Source organism: Brachypodium distachyon, chromosome 3 (assembly GCF_000005505.3).
Source record: "Brachypodium distachyon strain Bd21 chromosome 3, Brachypodium_distachyon_v3.0, whole genome shotgun sequence".
Classification (NCBI taxonomy): domain Eukaryota; kingdom Viridiplantae; phylum Streptophyta; class Magnoliopsida; order Poales; family Poaceae; genus Brachypodium; species Brachypodium distachyon.
In genome coordinates, this window is record NC_016133.3 from 32,246,631 (window position 1) to 32,268,968 (window position 22,338).

A 22,338-nucleotide genomic window follows, 5' to 3' on the forward strand; every position below is an offset into this window, starting at 1 on the left:
CGAAGTAGAGGACCCAGTGGCCCTCGTCCAGCTTGCCGAGAAGGCCGGTCTCCGACTCACTTTCTTCTACGCCCGTGGATGTCCACTCCGCGACGAAGTCCGCCAGGGCCGTGCTCTTGATGCTTTTGGAGTTGGCGAAGTGGAGGTCGAACTCTGACAGCTCCATCCTCCATTCGGCCACTCTCCCGGTGGCTTCATGGTTGGTGAGGGTCTTCCTGAGGCAGAACCCGGACACCACCGTGACGCGGTGCGCCTGGAAGTAGTGGCGCAACTTGCGGGACACAAGGAGAATCCCCAGAAGGAGCTTCTGTACTTGCGGGTATCTTGTCCGCGCGTCGCGCAACACCGTACTGACGAAGTACACCGGTCGCTGCACCAACCGCTTCCGCGGCGCCGAGGTTGCCGGCTCTAGGGTGGTCCCTGGGCTTGAGGTGGTTGCCGGAGGCTGCTCAGCCCCCTGCCCCGCAGCCCCAATCCTCGGGACGTCTTCCTCCCTCTCGGCAACCAGCATCGAGCTGACCACCTGGTCAGTCGCCGCTAGGTATAGTAGCAGCGGCTCGCCCAACTTGGGGGCGACGAGGATGGGCGGTGACCTCAGGTATCGCTTGAGTTCCTGGAGCGCCGCCTCGGCCTCGGCAGTCCAGTCGTCTGGACCCTTCTTCTTCATTACCCGGAAGAAAGGCAGGGCACGCTCGCCCAGCCTGGAGATGAAGCGTCCAAGCGCGGCAACACAGCCGTTGAGGCGCTGGACATCTTTCACCTTGCGGGGGGCCTCCATCTTCTCGATGGCTTCTATTTTGGTCGGGTTGGCCTGTATCCCCCGGTGTGAAACCAAGAAACCCAGAAGCTGCCCGGAGTTGACACCGAAGGTGCACTTATCCGGGTTCAGCCTAAGCTTGATCTTGCGGAGGTTGTCAAATGTCTCCCGCAGGTCATCAATCAGGGAGTCCCTACGCTTCGATTTGATGACGATGTCATACATGTAGGCCTCCACGTTGCGGCCTAGCTGGGGCCCCAAACATTCTCACAGGGCGCGTTGGAATGTGGAGCCCGCGTTCTTCAACCCGAAAGCCATGCATGCATAGCAGTAGCAGCCAACCGGGGTGATAAACGCTGTCTTTTCCTCATCCTCGACCGCCATCTTGATTTGATGGTAGCCGGAGAAAGCATCCAAAAAACTCAACAGGTCACAACCAGCGGTAGAATCAACTATCTGGTCGATACGGGGTACAGGGAAGGGATCCTTAGGGCATGCATGATTAAGATCGGTAAAATCCACGCACATGCGAAGCTTATTTCCCGCTTTGGGCACTACTACAGGGTTAGCCAGCCAAGTGGGGTACAAAACTTCCCTGATCGCCCCGGCAGCCCTAAGCTTGCCCACCTCTTGCTTGATGAAATCTATCCGCTCTTGTGCCTCCGCCGGATCTTCTGCTTGACGGGTGCGCATCTGGGCGCACCGCGAGCCAATGCTCAATCACCTCCCTGGGGACTCCGGGAAGGTCCGACGGTTCCCAGGCGAACACGTCGGCGTTTTCCCGAAGGAAGGTGACGAGGGCGCTTTCCTATTCGGCGGTCAGGTTCGCACCGACGGTACCGGTGCGCTCCTTGTCGCCGGCTTGGAGGGGCATCTTCTTCACTTTGGCGGCCTCCTCCCGGAGCCCCCGCCCCTTGCCAAGACGCGCGCTCGAGCCCGCACCTCCTCCGGCTAGCCCTTGCGGGGTGGCACGGGCCTTCTTCGTTGCCGGGGCGTCACCCGGCAGGGCGTCGTCCTCGACAACAACTTCGTCGCCGGCGTCAGCTGCAGCAGCGGCCCGGACGACCTCGCCAATGCACCAAGCAGCGTCTTTGAGATCTCACCCGATGGAGAGGACTCTGTAAACGGACGGCATCTTCATCACGCCGTAGGCGCAATGCGTAGCCGCCATAAACTTGATTAGCGTCGGCCGGCCAAGGATCCCGTTGTAGGGCAACGGGGTATGCGCCACGTTGAACACTATGTGCTCGGTCCTGAATGCTTCCTGGGACCCGAAGGTGACTGGCAGCGTGATGCTTCCCAGCGGGCGCACGATCCTGGGGTTCACCCCCCGGAACGGTTCTGTGGGCTTCAGTTGCTCCATCGGCAGCTGGAGCTTTTCCACCAGCCTGGCAGATAGGAGGTTAAGCCCCGCTCCGTTGTCCACCAGGACCTTGGTCACCGTCATATTGCTAATGATCGGCGAGACGACGAAGGGTATTACGCCGGAACCCAATTGTCGCACCGGGTGGTCGTCGGCGCTGAAGGTGATCTGCACGTGCAACCACCTCAGCGGCTGTTGCGGCTCCGCATCCGGCAACAGCGCGCACACGTCGCGGGTGAGGCGCTTCACCGCGGCGTGTGATGGGAGAGCGTAAGATCCCCTATGGATACAGGCGACGCCACGAGGCCCCTGGAAGCCCGGCTCGTCGCCACCGGAATGGTCGGACTCGCGCTGCTCCTCGGCGCGCACCCTGTCGCGCCCGCGAGGAGGGCGTTCCCGCACAGCGTCGTGGGTGGAGTTGCCAGATGTCGTCGCTCGGTGCTCCGACACTGGGGACGTGCAGCCACGTCCCCCTTTTAGGTTCGGTAGGGGCGTTTGGGGTGGAGACCAGATGATCGCCGGCACAGCCGATGAGGCCCTATGGGGCCGGCGAGGCAAAGTGCTAGGGGTACGCGCTAGTCCAAGAACAGACGTACGCACGTTTTTTACCCAGGTTCGGGCCACCCGGAGGTGTAAAACCCTACGTCCTGCCTGTCTGAGCTGATATTGATTATGGATCAAATGTTTACAGGTTGCCGGGCAAGCTCCCGGGCTTTCTATCAGTGGCTAGGCACTCCTCACTACTCTCCGCTGGCTGCCTACTGGAGCCAGTAAGCGTCTATCGAGCGAGCTTCGTCCGAACCAACTAACTGACCAGCTGACTAACCTCTCCAACTGTCTGACCCGTCAATCCTCTCTAACCCCCTAGACCGTTGGCATGGGTCCTCCTTTTATACACAAGGGGATGCCACATGTGCCACGGTGCATGGGCTCCAAGTGTCCAACGGGGAGGCACGCAACTCTCCCTGGTGAGCTGGTGGCATGCATGGGTGCCACCTCCGCTGCTAGGGGCCTAAGACCCTAGGGTAGGATTCGACAACCACTGTTCCTTCGACCCGACGGGTAACTACCCGTCGGTCGGCTCGTTTACTGAGCCGCGCGCCTTACTCCTTGCCTTGGTGGGACCTCGCGTTCCGCGCCCGCCACGCGCCCGTGTGGCGCTGTCCAGTGGGCCCCACGACCCGAGGCGGGGGCACGCGTCCGGGAGCCTCCATTCCCCGCAAGTCGGCCCGGGAAGCACCCGGGCCCAGCGCGCCCGGGAACATCCTCCCGGGAAGAAGCTTCCCGGGAGGTGCCTAATCGGGAATATTCTCGGAAGCCTCGCTAGCCCCTTTCGGGCTGGTAGCTTGCCGGGAAGCTCGTTGGCGCTCCCCGGGATAAGACCTTCCCGGGAACCCGGGGGAGGGCGCCACGCGTCGCACAGCGGTGGTACCCCAGGTGCCACTGGTGCGACACCCCGGCTCCACGGCAAGCACTTGCTTGCCGCCGCGTTTTCAGGAGCCCTTCTTCCCAAAGCCCTCGGGTGGGTTTGCCGCTGTTTTGGCGGCAGGCTCGGGCGCCAAGCGTCCTTCCTCGGCCATCGCGCACTTGTGCGCGAGAGTGTAGAGATCCCTTGTAGTCCAGATCCGGTGCGTGTTCAGCTTCTCACGCATCTTCGGATCGCGGACGTTGATGGCGTACGTGTTGATGATGGCGGCCGTTTCCGCCTCAAGGATGGAGTAGGAGACGTTGGAGAACCTGTTGGTGAAGTCCCGCAACGTCTCCCCTGGTTTCTGCACTACCGTGTGCAGTTCCGCCATGGTTCCCGGGGGCTTGTAGCCGCCCTGGAACGCGTTCACGGACTGCTCGCGCAGGTCAGCCCAAGAGGCTATTGCGGTCACCCGAAGCTCTCTGCACGCCCCCCTACCTGGCGCTCCATATGTCGGTGTACGGGTCGACGAAGTGTGGAATGGGAATTTACCCAGGTTTGAGCCACCCGGAGGTGTAACACCCTACGTCCTGCTTTTTGTTATATTCAAGATTATGTATGTGGCTTACAAGGTGTCCCGGGAGTTCCCGGGGAGCTACTTGACGATGGCTCTAACTAGGGCTAGAACTAAGACTGATCGAAACCATTTGACCGGTGGCATCGGTACTCCTTTTATAGACAAGGGGATACCACAGCTGCCAATGCATGCAGCGTGACACGTCTCCTAGACGTGTGTCAGAGCCACATGAAATACACTCCTGCTGATCCATGTTGGACGCCATGCAGCGCCCGGTCCACTATACATGGTAGAAAAAATGGTTCGTAGAGTAGTCACCCTAGCCTTGCTAAGCAAGCCTAGGCCTGCTGATAAGACCCCTGTCGGTGCATTAAATGCACTGCGCCCGCCGTCTTGTCCTGTCTTCGCTGTTCTGCGGGCCCCGCCTACATGCCCGGGCGTGGGTTGCAGGGGTGCCCCTTCCTTGCTAGCACACCTGCTAGTTGTCGGGAGGCGTTTCTTCCACTTCTCGGGACCGGGGTTCCTGGGAGCTTCTTTTATTCTGGCCCTTAGCTTTGCCTTCACCAAGGACCGTCTCTTTGAGGCAGGCTTCCCGGGCCCATTGCTTCCCGGGAGGCCTTCCTGACGGGGCTTCGTCACTGGCGATCCACGCGTCCCGTATCAGTGGGACCCCGTGGGCCACTGGTACGACAACATTATTTTATAAGTTTTGAATTACAATTCAAGCAAATTCAATCAAACAAAAAAGAAGAACTAAGCCTCCACAAATGCTCCACCAGATTATCCTGAAGTTGCTGATGAGAGTACCAGCGTCTCGAATGTCCTGACGCCTGGCGAGGAAAGCAGCAAAGGTGGCTGGCACATGGTGATCAACATAGTCTGGGGAACCCACCCGTTCATACGGTTCAGTGTCATCAACCGGGCATTCCCACCTTTCATCAAGTCATTGATATGACTTGTCCATTTGGTTTATCACCAGTTGTGAGTCTCCTTAGATGAGAAGGCGTCGAACCCCCATGGCCTTGGCCAATCGAAGTCCGAGAAGGAGCGCCTCATATTCTGCCACATTTTTGGTGGCATTAAAGTCAATATGGGCGGCGTACTCCAAGATCTTGCCTTCGGGGCTGATGAGTACGACTCTAGCCCCCGCACCGTCGAGGCGCTTGGAACCATTGAACCTCATTATCCAATGTGGTTCGGGGGCTCGGTCTTGGATGCGATTTCTTCGGGCGGGACTAGTGGAGCGTGCCACTCGGCCACGAAGTCAGCCAGGACTTGGGATTTTATGGACTTTCTCGCTGTGAGTTCCAACGAGAAAGGAGCCAATTCCGTTGCCCATTTGGCGATTCTTCCGGTGGTCTCCTTCTTGTCGAAGACTTTCTTGAGTGGGGAAGGTAGTTGGCACCATGATAATGTGGCCCATGAAGTAATAACGGAGCTTTTGAGAGGCCATGAGGAGGGCGTACGCGATCTTCTCGATCTGGGTGTATCGACCCTTCGCTCCTACCAAAGCTTCGCTCATGCAATATACCGGCATTGTGACCCATCTTCTTTCTTCACCTGTGCTGCACTTACGGCGACCGGGGTCGCGGCAAGGTATAGGAGCAAAGCCTCTCCCTGCTTTGGGCTCGTGAGAAGTGGAGGGGTCGACAAATAGGTCTCGAGTTCTTCGAAGGCCCTTTCAGGTTCCTCAGTCCACTCAAAGTTGTCAAGGCTTCTCAAGGTTTTGAAAAAAGGAAGACCCTTCTCGGCTGACCGGACGACGAATCGTCCCAAGGCCGCCATTCCTCCTGCTAGGCGCTGGACATCTTTGACGGAGCAAGGAGGCTCCATCACTAGGATGGCCCAAATTTTTTCCGGGTTGTCCTCGATCACTCGTTGAGAGACAAGGAAGCCCAAGAGTTTTCTTCCTCGAACTCCGAATGCGCACTTTTCCGGATTGAGCTTCACGCCATACTTGCGGAGATATTCGAAGGTATCTTGCAGATCCTTGGGATGAGTCTTCGCAATTTGACTTTTGATGACGGCGTCATCAACGTAGACTTCGGCGTTCCTCCCCATTTGTTCTTTGAGGATGAGGCTGACGAGGCATTGAAAGTTGTGCCGGCATTCCTCAAACCAAAAGGCATCCTGCGATAGCAAAAGGTGCCGATGGGAGTGATGAAGCTGGTCTTTTCCTCGTCTTCCTTAGCCATGCGGACTTGGTGATATCCTGAATAGGCGTCCAAGAAGTTCAACCTTTTGCATCCCGCCGTGGAGTCGACCAGTTGGTCGATCCGAGGGAGCGGGTAGTCGTCCTTGGGACACGCCTTGTTCAAGTCGGTGAAGTCGACACACATTCGCCACTTGCCATTGGCTTTCTTCACCAAGACTGGATTGTCTAACCATTCGGGGTGCCAAACTTCTCGGATGAGCCCGGCATTGGAGAGTTTGGCAATTTCTTGCTTGATGACTTCGCTTCGCTCGGTGGAGAGCTTCCGAAGTTTTTGCTTCACGGGAGCTTTGTCGGGCTTCATGGTGAGGCGATGCTCCATGATGTCGCGCAGGACTCCTCCCATGTCGGAAGGTGACCAAGCGAAGATATCGGTATTCTTTCGAAGTGGGTCGGCGAGTTCTTCCTCGAGTTTGCTTGGGAGGTCGGCTTCGATCTTCACCGTGTGTGTGACGTCATCTTGGGAGACGCGTAAGATCTCCTTCGGGGAGGGGCTTAGGGATGTAGCGTGTTGATACTCTCGGATGATTCTCCCTTCTCGGCGCGCTTGGTCTCATGACGGTAGAGCGTCTTCCTGTCAGAAGATTGTTCGCCGCGGACCATTATCACGCCCTTTGAGCCCAGAATCTTCATGCACAAGAAGTTGTAGTGGATGGCAGCGCAGAGACGGTTTAACGTTGTCCTTCCAAGGATAGCGTTAAAGGAGGCCTCCATGTCCACCATGTCGAAGCGCACGAGCTCGGTTCGATGATTCATGGCGTCTCCGAAGGTCATGAGGAGCTCAATTTGTCCGAGCGGCTGAATGCACTTCCCTGGCACGAAGCCGGTGAGAGGATAAAGAGATGGCTGTAACGAGCCGTTCTAGTATCCCCCTTGTGGTTCCATCAGCTTCTTCAACGCGCTCAGATATAGGATGTCGGCGGAGCTTCCGCCATCCACAAAAATCTTCTTGAGCTCACAATTGGTGAAGATTGCGGTCATGAAGAGGGCGTCGTCGTGTGGAAAGCTTATCCCCTTGGCGTCTTCCTCGGTAAAGGCGATTGGTACGCTTGCCCGTTTTGGTGGCGGAGTCGGGGTGAAGGTTCACATAACATTGACTTCACAAGCATACTCCCTGCGTTGCCGCTTCGATCCCCGTCCTGTGGCGGAGCCCCCGAGTATCATTCCGACGTGATGCGCGGGTTCTTGAAACGGGAGGTTATCCTCTTTAGGCGCCGGGTCAGCGACAAGGACGTTGGCGGGGCGTGGAGCCTCGACTGTTTTCTCATCCTTGTGCCAGGCTTGCATTCATGCCAGGAACTCTTCGCGAGCCGCGATGAGAGTGTTGCACTCCTCGGTGCTGTGGCTTGCCGAGTTGTGGATGTGGCATCTTCCAGTTCCTCCCTCGGTGGGGCAAGGTGGCTTCTTAGGTTGCCAAGTCTTTTGGGATGATGCTTGTCCTTCGACGGCGAAGATCTTCCGGGCTCGGTCGTCGGGGGCCTTTTCCCCCCACCTCTTCTTCTTCTTGGAAGATGAAGCAGGCGTGGGGGGTTTGTCGGACGAGGGAGTTCCTTCGGGAGCGGCGCGCAGTGCGTCCTTTTTGGCAATGTCCCCGTCTTCGCCCCGGGTGTATTCTTGCAAGATTCGATAGAGCTCCTCGGTCGTATTTGGAGGGTTGCGACTTAGGGCCCTATTCACTTCTCCTTGGAGAAGGCCTTGCATGCATGCGTCGATCACGGTGGTCGACGGTGGGTTGGCGATTTAGCTTCGTACCTTCGCAAAGCGATGGAAGAAGCTTCGGAGGGATTCCCCCGGCTTTTGTTTCACGGCGTATAGCTCATGAGCCTGCACGGGTTTTTTGAAATTTCCCTGAAAGTTGGCGATGAAGACCTCTTGGAGGCGCTCCCACGAATGCACGGAGTTCTTCCGCAGGTTATAAAACCAAGTTTGCACCATCCCGGTGAGCGCGAGCGGAAAAAGGTTGCACATCTCGACGGAACCTCCCCCAGCGGCCCGTATGGCGGTGGAGTAGACATCTAGGAACTGAAGAAGATTCGACTCCCCGTCGTATGGCCGTATCGTAGGTGGATTGAACCTTGGCGGAAAAGGCGCGTCTTGAATCTCCCGCGTGAGCGGGTTACAAGTCAGCCGGTCCTTCCGGTTCCTTCGGCGGCGAGGTCCTCCCTTGTCGGAGTTGCTTTCGCTGCTAGAAGGGTCGCTTGGAGAATGATCTCGGTGTTTTCTTGGGGGTCGAAGCGTCGACGAGAATTTCTTTCGCCGTCAGCACGGGCTCCGGACTCCGCCACTTGCTCGTTCCCATGCACGCTGGGGTCTCGTTCCCCGCGAGGTGCAGCTTGAGGCGGTACTTGGTTGCCACCTTGCTTGACCCCGACGGGGGGAGCTAGGGGCACTTGTGGGGCGCTCGCAAAGCGAGGTTGGTGTTGAGCATGCGCGACTTGAAGAGCGCCTTGCGGCGGAAGCCCCCAATAAGGATGATACCAAGGAGCTCCATGGGCGATGGCGGCGAGCGCCAGCGGAGTCAATCCCGGGTTGGAGGGGTCATAAGCCGGGACCCTTGGTTTTCTGGCGCGGATACTCCTGACGCCACATTGTTTCCTCTTGTAGATTCCTAGGGCAGGGTCAGTACCAGATGTAGGGAAGGTGGCGCGAAGCCCATCGAGGGAGGCATGCCGAGTTCCGTATCCCCTGTTGGAGCGGCAACTGTAGGCAGCTCGCGGATCCTTGTCACTACGTCGGTGAGTGTCGAGGGACCGCCTACGACGGTTTCGAGCACCTCGGTTCCTTCAGGGACGGCCGGGAGCGGAGGTGCGACCACGACTTCCGTCGTGGCGACCATGGTTGCGGCGACGTCCGATTGGTGAGGATTCCTTCTTCCTCGGGAACCTCCAAGGCGTTTGCTTTCTTCGTTTGCAACCATGTAGACTTTGCGGCAAATTGGGCACCCGAGGAAGTAGGCTTCGTCGGGGCCATTTAATCTTCAATTGCGGCGAGGGTTACCCACGGTCGGCCACACTGTTGTTGTTCTCGACAACAATTAGAGTAAGGGGTGCCAAAGCTTGATGGCACAAGTGCATAAAAGTAGGGCGTGTACGCCGGCCTTATAGCGAAGGTCGTCGTACACTTGGACAAGTTGACATGTCGATATTTTTTGAATAGGTTCGGTCGACCCTGCAGGTGCGACCTAGTCCAATGTTAGGAGAGGCTTCGAGTAAATCGTTAGCCAAAGCATTCGGGTCGATCGAGACTCCCCGAATCACTTAGCGAGAGGTCGAAAGGGACCGCCTCGTCCTTGGGCCGAGCGAGGCTTCCCAAGTAGCAAGGTCGATATACCCTTAGGACTCTAACCCGATTCTCTCTCCTTCAGGCTCGGGCCGAACGAGGCTTCCCGAGATCACGAAACTAGACCTCCTCTCAAAGAGGCTCTCTAGCTCTCTTTCCTTGAGTTTATTCAAGTTGAGAGTGAATGATACATGCCTCCATGGGGGGTATTTATTGCCTAGGAGTCCATGACAAAAGACCAGGGCTACCCTTGGAGGAGAGAGAAAAGTGGGGGCAAAATGGTAAAACTAGGTTCTTGGTCCATATCTTTTGTGTGCACCAAGTGGGAAAAGTCGAGGTTGGTTCATAGTTCACCATGGACTAAAGGCCCCATCTCAACACCTTTCTTGTTCCCTACTCAAACTCATTTCTTCCTTTGACTAAGGCATGAGAGGCTTGACTTGTTGACCAGTCTTGGTTGTTGCCACGTAAGATTGACTGTGCCACGTAGCCACCTTGATCTTTGTAGGAAAATGTTAACTTGATCGTCGCCACGTAGTATTCACGGTCCGGCCCATATAAACGTTTTATTATAGTACAACACGTTTCATTCTAAACGTTTTATTATAGTACAACACGTTACATTCTAACTCGTTCTGGAACCAAACACTTTAGACTGCATCGGTTATATCCCTCGTTCTTTGAATGCTCGCAGGAGTAGAATATGGACATTGTGTAACGATTTTCAAGGCGTGACATTTTAGTACCTCTCGTCGGGTCAGCCAACTTCACCTCCTGCCAAATTCATAGTTACCACTCTCACTAGATGATCGTAACGTGCTAGTATTAACCGTGATTCTTGTATCCTACGTATTTTACGTTTAGGTGTCTGATGAGCGGTGCGTGCGATGCACACACGTCCAACAATTCTTCGCTGTGACGTGTAAGGAGAGATGCTGAGAGATGTCGTGCGATGCGACGTGAAGGCGAGATGCCGTTGTGCTGTGTGATACGGTGTGATCGATGCTGAAAAATTTCCCGGAGCCGAAGTCATTGAAGTGTTATAGCAGCCCGAGCGATTTGTCCGAGTAATTATCTAGTTGATGCAGCTTGTTAATTAGTTGTGACTTGCCGAGTGAATTGGTGAGGTTAGTTGATCAGTGGCTGCATGCACACATTAGGATTAGGATGCGTTCGGTATCGCGGCGTATTCTTATAATCCCGTTTTTCCAACCCGCTTTTCATTATTTTCGTGTTTGGCTTTTGTATATATTTTTTCACAGCTGATTATAAAATAAGTTTAGCGCAGCACAATTCGGTAATGCCAAACTGAGATTTAGTCATGTGTACTTGCGGCGTGTGTCATGAGACGCGGGGAGGGTGTTGCTCCGGCTCATGCGTGTAAGCATGGTTCAGAAATGAGACGAGAGGAAGAGAAAAGGTGGGACTGTGTAAGGCAGCCCGTCGTCAAAAAGTTCTTGTGTGAGGCAACCCACGGAAGAAAAAGTTAGAGAGATTCAGCTCCAACAGACAGCTAGTGTTTATGAGCCAAGATAATCTTAGGCACACGTACATGATTTGTATGGTTAGCATCCTTGTTTCAACGTATATCTACGCTGCTCTGGCATATTTGCCGGCATCTGAACGCGCCACCACCGAGCTAACGGCTTTCCACCTTTTTCTTCTTCTCCATGGCATCACATGAAACGAATCTCTTGTTCTGCAGGGCCGCCTTAAAGAAAAATATCCCAAGTCAAAGGATTAGGTTTTATCTGGTCTCCCAATGCAACGGCTTGCCACTGCATCTTTAATTATGGCTATCACCGAGACTTACTAGAATAGCTCATGTTTGCCCTAAAGTAACAGACACCAAGTAAACAAAAAGCCGTATGGACACAGAGGAAAGGTGGCGCTGCTGCATAAGTGCATATCTGATCTTACCTAATGATGATTGATTCACAGATGCGGAGTGGAGAGCGTGGTGCCGACCACTAGCCCTGCTGCATATAATTCCTCTTGCATCCCGCTTCGCTTCCACAGAATGTCACGGTCCAGTAACAGTACTACCTTGTTGGCTTCTTGGAAGGATGGTAAATATTTCGTGGATTTCGACAAAACAGATCTCGAGCCGAAAGAAATTCACAAAATGAACTCTATGTGAAACTATTTCACAGTTATAACCCTTTTAATCAGCGCCTGGCGCAAGGGCGCTATCCTCTGAAGCATAGCGTCTCTTCTTTAGACGTTATTCCCCTGCCAGCGTGGCCAAACTGGGCCCCGTCCGCTATCGTGCAGCGCCCTTCCCTCGGGCGCTATGCCTGCCCCCTTTGAAAAGCGCTAAGCCTAAGCGTACCTCCAGTACGTCACCGGCGCGCACCTGGAGCTCCATCTGTGCGAGGAAGTACCCAATCGACCAACCGTATGCGAACCCGCTGGTGCTGCCGGCCCCCTCCTGGCAGCACCTCGGTTGCTCCAGCGCGTGTGCTGGTCAGAGCAGGATCGCCTCAGCCCGTGACAGCGCCCATCGCGCCTACAACTCCACCCTCCGGAGCAGCGGCTGGCCGGGGCAAACTAAGCTCTATGAAACCCCCTGCGAGGGCCACGTCTACTTCCTCAGCAAGCTCGGCTGGCCCCACGCATAAGCAGAGATGGCCACCTTGGTCACCTTCATCAACCGCGACTAGCATATCGCCCCCGACGACGTCCGGCAGTAGCTAGTAATTGCAGCCCCCCTATGCTAGTAACTAGTTGAGGAGGACTGGAGGTTGCCTTGTTTTCACCTTCTTTTTGAGTTGATTTCTTCTCTGTCACTGCTGCTGGTAATTTAGTACTCCTAGGTAGGTATAGCAGCTCAATCTGGCCGTCAATCGAGAGAGGAAGAGACTGGAAACATTTTGGTATACAGATACTATATCTGAGTAGAATCAAACAAACTACTGATAGTATATACTCGTATGACATATTACATGTCCTTACTCCTTACCTCGGCCCGCCCAGTCAAATCTATCGTCGTATATATAGCTGCATAAATATGCATGCATCGGTGTCAATGAGCTACTACTAGGTACTCCAGCCAGGACGAGCATCTTCGTATATCTATATATACATTTTGTTGTTGTACTTGTACTACAGCTAGCTAGAGCCCTGTTTAATTGAGTTGTTGCAGGCTAGCTGAATGCGTGTCTCTTCTTTTCGTTTTCTTGAACGCTCGGTAGCATCATCCTGGGCGACGTGGAGATGGAGGGCCAGAGCCGGCGGCTGTTGTTCTTTGTTAATGAGCTGCTGTTGTTGCTTTTTAACTTCCTGCTAAGGATAGCGCCCCAAGCAACGGCGTGAAGCTTTGTAGCGCCCAGACAACGGCGTTATGCAGAGACTTGGCAAATTTTCAGCTCCTTTCCCAATCCGAAGTGTTGCTTTAAGGCACAAGAGCATAGCGCCTCTGTCAGGGACGCTATGCCCTCAAGGATAGCGTCTGTGGGGAGGGCGCTACATAAACGGGTGTGGGGCCTAGGCTAGCCCCGCTTGGCCACTCTGGCAGGGGCATAATGCCCAAAGAAGAGACGCTATGCTTCAGAGGATAGCGCGCTTGCGTCAGGCGCTGAGCAAAAAGGTTATATCAGTGAAATAGTTTCGCGTCGAGTTTATTTTATAAATTTCTTTCTTTTTAAGGTCTGTTTTGTCAAAATCGACAAATATTTCATGCCAAAAAAGAGAGCGAAAGAATCTTCACTGCTGCTGGGAAAGATATAAAGCTTCACCGTTCGAAGAAAAGGAAAAAAACGAACAAGTCAGAGAAGAGAGAACAATCCAGTACAGCAGCAGTTGTCACTCGGCAGTGTTTTTTGTTTTTGTTTCTTGGGAGCACTTCGCAGAGCTCATAATTGCAAGCCAGCCAACCGAGAGTTTGTGTTTGCGCACAGAACATAACAGAAACCATCCACTCCATCAGAGCTCAAACAAGGAGAACCCGGTGCCTTTTGTCTAGGCAGGGGCCTCAAACATCGATCTGGCGACTGGTAGGTTATGACAGGCGGGTCCAAGCAGGCCATGGCTTGTTGTACTGCTGCACAGCTCAGTCAGACGGGGCAAGACGTGCCTCATTTGACCGAACCGCTGAAGGCACTGAAGATCAGCAGTAATAAACCCCGTGAATATCATTGCATGTTAGTACTGTTTTGTTTGAAGGACTCCGCTACGACGAATGTGAACTCGGCGCTACCTTTACCCTGTGAACCGGTCTGCAAGCTCTTTTAGCGCGGTTTCAAGTGATCCTAAGCGGTGCTCATGTAGCCGTCGTGTCTGATCTTCCCATGAACCGGACAAACTCATGATGGGGGTATGTTTCAACCACTATCCTAGAGTGGACAAAGCGGTGGAGACGTGGAGGGATGTCTCAACAACTCTAATATACCCATAGATACTTAACTTGGTTTTACCACACCAAGGGAGTCGAATCTATGTGCTTAACGTAATCTCATCCCGTTATGGATTTGTTGTGCCCATAGACACGAACTGAAGCTAGGGAAAAGCCTTCACACGAGAAACGCATGCTTGCAAGCCAAAAATTTGACATCAACTGTCTTGTCTCTCCTTAAGGCTTTTAGAAAATTCTAAGAACACAGTGGTCAATGAGATTTAACAAAATCGAGGTAAACCACATTTTGTTTACTTTGCATACAGCGTTAGTAAACTATTAGTGTAACTATCTTCTCTTTCTTGGTTTTTTAAAGACAAGTGGTACAAAATCGAAACCATCACGAGCGTAGAAGCATCTTCTGCAACAAACAACCACTCCTTACTGAGCCGAGCCAAGGAAACTCCAACTCTTTCCTCCCCATTCCTCTCGACGGAGACAAGCTCGCCCCTTTTTCCTCTCCCAGATCCCCCACCCCAGCACCGCTCCGTTCCACCGCCCCCACCATCAATCCCCTCTTCTCGCCGCCATCCACGTCCTCTATCCTCCCCGCCCCGTAAATCCGCAATTCGCCAAGGGCCCTCGCCCGGCGGCAGAGGCGTTGGGGGGCCGGCCGGCGCGCTCGCGAATCCCGGGCAGCCATGCTCCAGAAGTTCGCTCTCGCGTTCAAGACCAAGACCATCGAGTTCTTCGCCGAGGAGGAGGAGGACGAGTATGCGGCGGCGGGGGAGGGCGGGGTCCTCGCTGGCCAACGGGTGGTTGTGCTGAAGCCCGACCCGCAGAACCCTAGCCCTGTCGTCGGCGGGGAAGGGGATGGGGAGGGCGTGCTTGCGTCCAGCGAGGATGCGGCCGTAGAGGCGGCGCTCGCGACGGCGTCGTTGTTCCAGGCGGCGTACCTGCACCTGCAAGCGGCGCACTCGCCGTTCCTGCCGGACGCCGCGGCGGCGGCGGACGCCCTTGCTGTTTCGCACCTCCGGAGGCTGTCCGAGCTAAAGCGGCTCGCGTCGGGCGCGCCGGCAGAGGGGGATGGGCCCCTCACGGCCCACCTCGAGGACCAGGTGCGCGAGAACCAGGCGCTGCTGCGGTCGTTCGACGCCGTGGTGAATCGCCTCCAGGCCGCGCTCGACGCCAAGGACACCGCGGCCGCCGCTCTTCGCTGGGAGCACGCGGCGCTGGCGGACGGCAACGCGCGCCTCGCTGGGCGCCTCGACCGCGCCCTCGCGCCACAGCCGGGCGCAGGTGGCGGCGACGCCTTGGGTGCCATGCTGTCCGCGAGCGTCTTCGACTCCGTCCTACGCGATGCTCTCCGCGTCGCCCACCGCTTCACCCGTGCGCTCGCCGAGCTCCTCAGATGTGCTGGATGGGACCTGACTAACGCCGCAGCAGCTGCCTACCCTGGTATTGCCTACTCCAAGCATGGCCATTGCCGCTACGCCCTTCTGTCCCGTGTCTGCCTGTCCATGTTTGACGGCTTCGACTCCTACCAATTCGGTGCCGCAAGTGATGATGGTGGAGCCCTTGAAGGGATTGAGCTCGCAATTCGCAGGAATGAATCATTGCAGCAATTCATTGAGCACTCTGATACAGACCCCATCGAGCTCATGCATTCAAGCCCTGACTGTGAATTCGCCCAATTTTGCGATCGGAAGTACAAACAGCTTATCCATCCAGGCATTGAGTCTTCATTGTTTGGGAATTCAGAATGCGGGGCATTGCCAGTGTTGGCTGCAGCAGGTCCTCTCTATGAGCTGTTCATCACAATGGCAAGCTCAATATGGACACTCCACAGGTTGGCCTGGGCGTATGACCCAGCAGTCGGCATATTCCAGGTTAGCCGAGGCACAGAGTACTCGTCGGTTTACATGGAGAGCATCGTGCGTCCGAATACATTTTCAGCAAGCAAAGAGGTCGGGAAGACGGTGCGTCCAAAGGTCGGGTTCACCGTGGTGCCGGGCTTCCGGCTTGGCGGGACGGTGCTCCAATGTCGGGTGTACTTAGAGCCCTAGGTTGTGGTAACGAAGGAATTATAGATTCAAATGAAATAATATAGTCAAAAAGAAACTGTACATTTGGGAAACGAAAGGAGGCGTTGTAAAGGCGATCAAAGATCAGAGAGCCAAAGATAACCTCTCAGAATCAAAGTTGCTACTCGATGAGGAGTACAGATAAAGCTATTTATCTTTTTTGTTTTGGTTTTGGCTTGTGTAAAAGGGGAGCGTTCGTGATTTGTAGTGTTGTTGTACAAAGGTCGTCAGATTTCTAGAGTTGCGTTCTAACATTGTGAGAGCGTTACTGTTCTTTTTTCCGAAGCATCATACTCCGTAGGTAATTTACCTGTCTGCAGTCCGATTCGTCTTGTGAATGTGTATATGTACATCATCAGTAGAAGAATGCTGGTGGGGGATATTGCATTCTGTCGTCTGTGAAATGTTTACCTTGCCATTTACTCTCAGCTTGTTCATCTGTCAGCATTTTGTTCAAGGACAACACTGCTGCTTTGTAATGCAACTGCTGTTACGTAATGACACTGTCTTTCTTTTTAGCACATGCTTAATGAATGCGTGCTCAAATCAGTCGCGATCCCCGATTCGGTCGGTACAGAACGCACTTTCTGCCTTCAGTATTGAGTTCCATGCAATCTAAAAGCTACTTCAACATTCACATATGCATGTCCAATCTCTTGTACATTTACAGACATATATACTCGAGATCAGGGGGTTCAGGCTTCATTTCGGCCAAGCGAAGCGACCCACGCTTTCTGCGCCCCTTCACCGCATCATGCCTGATTTCTCACGAGAAAGTGTGCCATCATTCGTTCAGCTGTTGGCATTTCGGAGCTATTCGTCCTTTTTGCCTATTTCTCCATCCTCGCTGTTCCCTCCGATCTTTTCCATTGAAAACGTTCCGTGCTCTTGCAGCTAGCCCTGCTTCTGCTCGGCGTGCATTAATTAACTCCTAGGCAACTAGCAGCAGCAACACCCACCGGTGTGCTGTGCGGCGCCTCATCACTTGATGATGATGATGACGCCGATGATGAGCAACGGACGGTCAACTGAAAATACCAATCCCGGAAGCAAAGGAACTCCAGCTTGTCACGCACCTACGCAGGCCGCGGGATGGCGTGACCACATGTCTTTTTCCCGTCTCTTCTTCGGATCCATCCATCCAGTGGGGCTGCTGCGCTTGTTCGTTGCGTCTGGTTTAGTCTAGCTGAGGAGTGGAGAGCTGGCAGACGGTTGTGTGCTGTGCGTGCTTCTCGCTTCGCTTGCTAGTAGCTAGTACCTTTTGGGTTTTATTTTTTTCCTGCATCGCCATGATAAGAAACTGCGTTCCTGATTCTTGTCGTGCTTCATCTGCTTGCCCAGGTGACAGCGCGGCCGCGGGGGGTCGCGTGCTACGCTACTGATTCCCCTCCTGGCCTGGCCCCCCGTTCTTCTCGCCTCCTCCGAAGGCGAGCATATTTTGGTCATCTGCGTGTCTGCGGGCTGTGGCAGTCCTCTCCTCTCAATCGTGGTAAATGGATAATGCTGCCGCTGGGATCAGAACTTGTACCGCTGGCATGCAGCTCTCAATGGCTTACTACTGGGAAGCAGTGCGTAGAGAAAGTTAGAAATACTGGCACCGTCCGACCGAGTACAAGAACTTCAGATCAGATTCATTCCGTCCCAGTGCTTTAGAAACCAAAGATACGCCTTTGAAAAAAAGCAAGGTAAATATTTATCTATTTCGGGACTTAGCAGATCGAATGTACCGAAACACACATCACCAGTTATTAGAGAAATAGCAGTTACCGAACCCAAGCGATCCGAACTCGGTTTTCGATTTTGGGCCGAAAAATAGGCTAAACTACATATCGAAAACCTAATTCGGGTCACCGAATCCCTTCGTTTCCGCGCACTGTATGTAGCGTTCGTAGGGGGCTTTTCGGATCCTACTCCAAACTCTCCTCTGCCACCCACCCCGTTTTCGGCGAGCATCCCCTTCAAAATGCCCCCCCCCACCCCCCCATCTCCCCCACCGCTCGCCGCGCGCGTCTGGCCGTCCTTCCTTGCAGCCGCGGAAACCCTACCGGCGGCCGGATCACCATCGCCGAGGAAGAAGCCTGGTGCTGCCAGTCTGAGGATGCCCACAAGTGGGGAAGTGGGCTGACCACAGAGACCGCGCGGCCAAGCTACATCGCCGCTACAATGCCGTCGGGGAGGGGAGCTCGAGCAGCGTCCACCCCACGCCGGTGAGGGAGTGGCTCCACCCTCCTCTTCTTCCTCCTCCGATTCGTCGGTGGAGATCGTCGGTAGCGCGCCGGCGAGGAGGGTTTCGTCCCCGAGGACGGCGGGGGCAAGATGGAGGGGAACGAGGTCGGCGTTGGCGAAGGCAGCGGCGGTGGCAGAGGACGAGGGGTTCGACCTTGAGGACATCGCGCACGCGAAGGAGGCGTCGAAGCTCTTCATCGCCGAAGACGACGTGCGCCGGCTCGCCAGGGAGGAGAGGATGCTCACGGTGGCCTACGACCTCTCCAAGGCGGCTACCGTGCCTCTGGTGAGGGCAGCTCCCCCGGTCATCGTCCTCTCGGACGATGAGGAGGAAGCATTCCGGCGAGGGGACGGGTGCTTGCTCCTCTAATTTAGTTAACTTTTGGTAAATGTCGAACTAGTAGATGTAAATGAACTACGCATGTGGACAAACGAACTGCGATGATCTGCGATGTTGATGGAATGCGAAGAATCAGCCTCCTATTTATATGAATTTCGCGCGAAGTTTTGAATTTGTGTTTTGTTCGATTTTGGTTTTCAGGTTCTGCAGGAAGACAGTCGGTACCGAATTTTAGAATTCAGTTGATCCGAACTCGGTTAGTTTGGGTCGCTCGGTTTCGATAACGGCTAGAGTTGCTCTTGACCACAAGAAGGCCCGGAGAAGTAGATATGTTTGGTCGCACGGTCAAAAAAATGTTCTGGACGCAGGAGGGGTTTGATAGGTTGTTTATTTTTGCTTTTGCTGCCTCGGGATTTCCTGGTGTCCTTTGCCCGGGCTCTCGGTCGGGAACAACAGGGTATCGTATTGTATTTTCTTTTTCTCGATCAACACCATTACAGATATATTAATTGATAGTGCATTTGTTCGGTAGAAACATGCCCGAATGAAGTCCTGCACTTGCTGACTCAAGTAAGGTCGGCACCATGTACAGATTACAGGATAGCTAAACACTGACGAATGCTTAAACTTCTATACGAAATCATTGGTTAAAGGTCAACGAATGATAAAAGAAACCAATGACAGGCTACCTGCAAGGGAAGGTACTCCTACATCTGAGAAACAAAAATAAGGCCCGCAGGCCGGCCTGTAGTTAACCCAGCCCACGTCCGCACTCATCGCAGCTCACCGAGCCGTCGCTGTAGCTTTCACCCTCCATCTAGTCATATCTCTCCCTCCCTTGTCGTCTCCTCGTCGTTGTGCACGCCTCTAGCAACATCAGCTCTAGCCGCAGCCCAATGCTGTAAAAAAAAAAAAGCTCTAGCCGCAGCCCACCACCACCAGAGAAGTAGCACGTGTTAGGTACTCACTCCGATTCATATTAATGTCAAAAAATTACATGTATTTAAACGTTTTTAGGAATAGATACATTCATATTTGGGCAAATTCAAAACAATTAATATGGGTCGGAGGGAGTTTAAAACAACATGTTCTCAAAAAAAAAAGGTACAATACAACATTAAGTTGAACATTAACATGCACAAATCGTCTTCTTTATTAGGACACATAATACAGACGTAGACGCTCACAAATATGCACGCACACTTATCCCTATGAGTGCATGCACACACACACTACCGCTGTGAGCATATCAAAGAAACTGGTCAGGCACATCATCTTGAGATGGACGAAGGCGTAACTGAGGGATACGTCACTTCCATTGAAAACACAACGCCGGTTAATCCCTGGAATAAATCCAGGGAGATGCAAGCACCCACACCAAGTCAGAGATTTCAAACTGAGTGAACCAACCACCTGAGCTACGCTCACTTCGTCTTTAGGGAGATGCAAGCGCCCACACCAAGTCAGAGACTTGTACACGATGACTTAGCCCATCAATGAAAATGCACCTAAATTGCCTAATTGAAGGATGAAATCCGATCAGCAAAACTGGATTTTTTATGCTGGAATCTCAATCATTTCTAGTCGTTTAGCACGTCCTCTCTTGGCTTTCAACTTTATTGTGTTGGGAATGCTAAGTTAGTACGGTTTTCTGGGCCAAACCAAAACTCAGCTGGGCCGTTAAAAATGTATAATATTGTATCTATAGTTAACAATATTATTTTTCATACTTAGCGTGCAAAAGGTCTAGGCGTCTAGCGGTTAGCAGATGGCTGTGAAGAATTCATGTGGATGTGCGGAATACATCGAAATTAAAAGTGTAGCACTGGTTTAAGATTCTTTTTTTCATGGAGTTATACAAACTAGTAACACTATGTACTAATAGATAATTATGTGTTACTGTATCTACAATTTGTAACACGTATGCAGTAAAACAAAATTATATGTTACTATGATACCATGGTAGGTATAATTTGTAACACATATGGACTAACACAAACTTATATGTTACTATTTCAATGTCCTTTTAACACATTTTCAGATCTTATCTAGTATGTGTTACTGACTATTCATTCAACACATATGATGTGTTACTGTAAATTACTTTGTAACATTTTTTTTATGTGTTACATGATTGTGTTACTTAAACTGTGTTTTGTTGTAGTGGAATGTAATGCCGAGAAGAAATGAAAATGTACAAGTTCTTCTTCGATCATCACATTGACAGTCGATTTTTCTCGTTATGGATATATTTACCCCATACATGAACGATCCGAAGCTCTGAACAAATTTAAAGCTTCACTTGAAAGTCTGCTGAATGTAAAAATCAAAATTGTACGGTCTGATCGTGGGGTTAACCCCTAATCATTATTAAGACCCGAGACAACTAGTAAAGGCTCCGGTACCAATGTGAGGTGTATAATACTCCCTCCTTTTCACAAAGAATGACATGCACACATTGAGATTTAACTTTGACCAACAATTAGACAATTAGACTAGTGATTTTAGTTTACATGATAAAAAATTATATCATCGGATTCGTATTTCAAATACGTTTCCAACATATAAAGTTTATAACATATAATCTACATATTATTGATATAATCATTGGTCAAAATTTGACCTCGAATGCTTCCACGTCATTTTTTTGTGAAAAGAGAGAGTACAACATTAATTAGGTTGAACATTAACATGCAACGATCATCATTAGATTACACTGACAATGAAGATAGAGGTGTAGCTTACGGGTGATTAAGGTAGACATGGTAGATGAGGTGGTGCAAAAAGTTGAAGCTGAGGCAGCGCCGTAGAGGAAGTACGTAGCGGATGTAGGTGTTCCGGAAATACTCTCAAGTCCCCACCTTGATTTTGGCACCCCCGACCAGGGTGCGTTCAGTTGAAATAAGGCCCCGAAAGTTGTTGGTGGACCCTTCGGGGCCTTAATAAGCCAACCACCTTGTGCATCGAGGGCCACATCAAGCCTTGAGGACATCCTTGATCCACAATGTCGAGGGCCGCAGCCATGTAGTCATCGTCGGCCGTGGTCATGGACTCCCAAAGATCAGGAGGCCCAACGGCGCTTAGCGCGCGCGGTGGCACGGCGTTCTTCCACGGCCTTGTAGATCGTAACGACGGCACCGGATCGGGAAAAAGAGAGGAGGCTGCGGATTCCATGGCATCGGACGCAGAGGCATTCATTTTCTCACAATCATCTGACTCCGCACCTTGATTTGCTACGGGATATGACCTAAAAAAAAGCATTTACCTGTGGTCCCCCCCCCCAGGAAGATGGGCATAATCATATTCATTTCATTTTCAGGTGAGCTCTTTGCCTATCGACTACGCTTGCCGGGTGTTCACCCCTACCTTCTATTCTAGTTGCCCCTCCTCTAGTTAGTGACTTCGCCCCCCCTTTCCAGAAGACCGAGAATCTGGAGCTACTTTAGACAAGCCAATGCCAATCTCGCTGAAACTACAAGCCAAGGAAAGACTACCAGCTGATTCAGCTTGAGCAATTCATTCTTGGCTAAAACAAGAGAAATGGCATCTTTCCTAAGCTAAGTAAGACCGCTAGCGCTTTCTAACCGAACGACTTGTTGGCTCGGGTTCCTTCTCTCCCTTTAAAGTGAAGACATTAGCAAGAACTGCGGATGAAAGAAGATCGGAGTCGTGAACAGGAAAAGCTAAGACCGAGCTGGTAGTTTCCACCGCCTGTCCAGGGTTGAGCCCTGGGATTTGACGGCGGACTTGAAAAGCCAC

The 22,338-nt window shown here is 52.8% G+C and overlaps 1 protein-coding gene across 1 annotated transcript; it reads left to right on the top strand.

Annotated features, from left to right (window-relative positions):
* The first annotated feature begins 14,326 nt into the window (after positions 1–14,326).
* On the top strand, positions 14,327–16,441 carry LOC100822255 (protein GRAVITROPIC IN THE LIGHT 1). Its single transcript, XM_003574121.4, has one exon. The coding sequence runs from the start codon at positions 14,631–14,633 to the stop codon at positions 15,993–15,995; it is 1,365 nt and encodes a 454-aa protein (XP_003574169.1). The 5' UTR covers positions 14,327–14,630; the 3' UTR covers positions 15,996–16,441.
* The last annotated feature ends 5,897 nt before the right edge of the window (positions 16,442–22,338 follow it).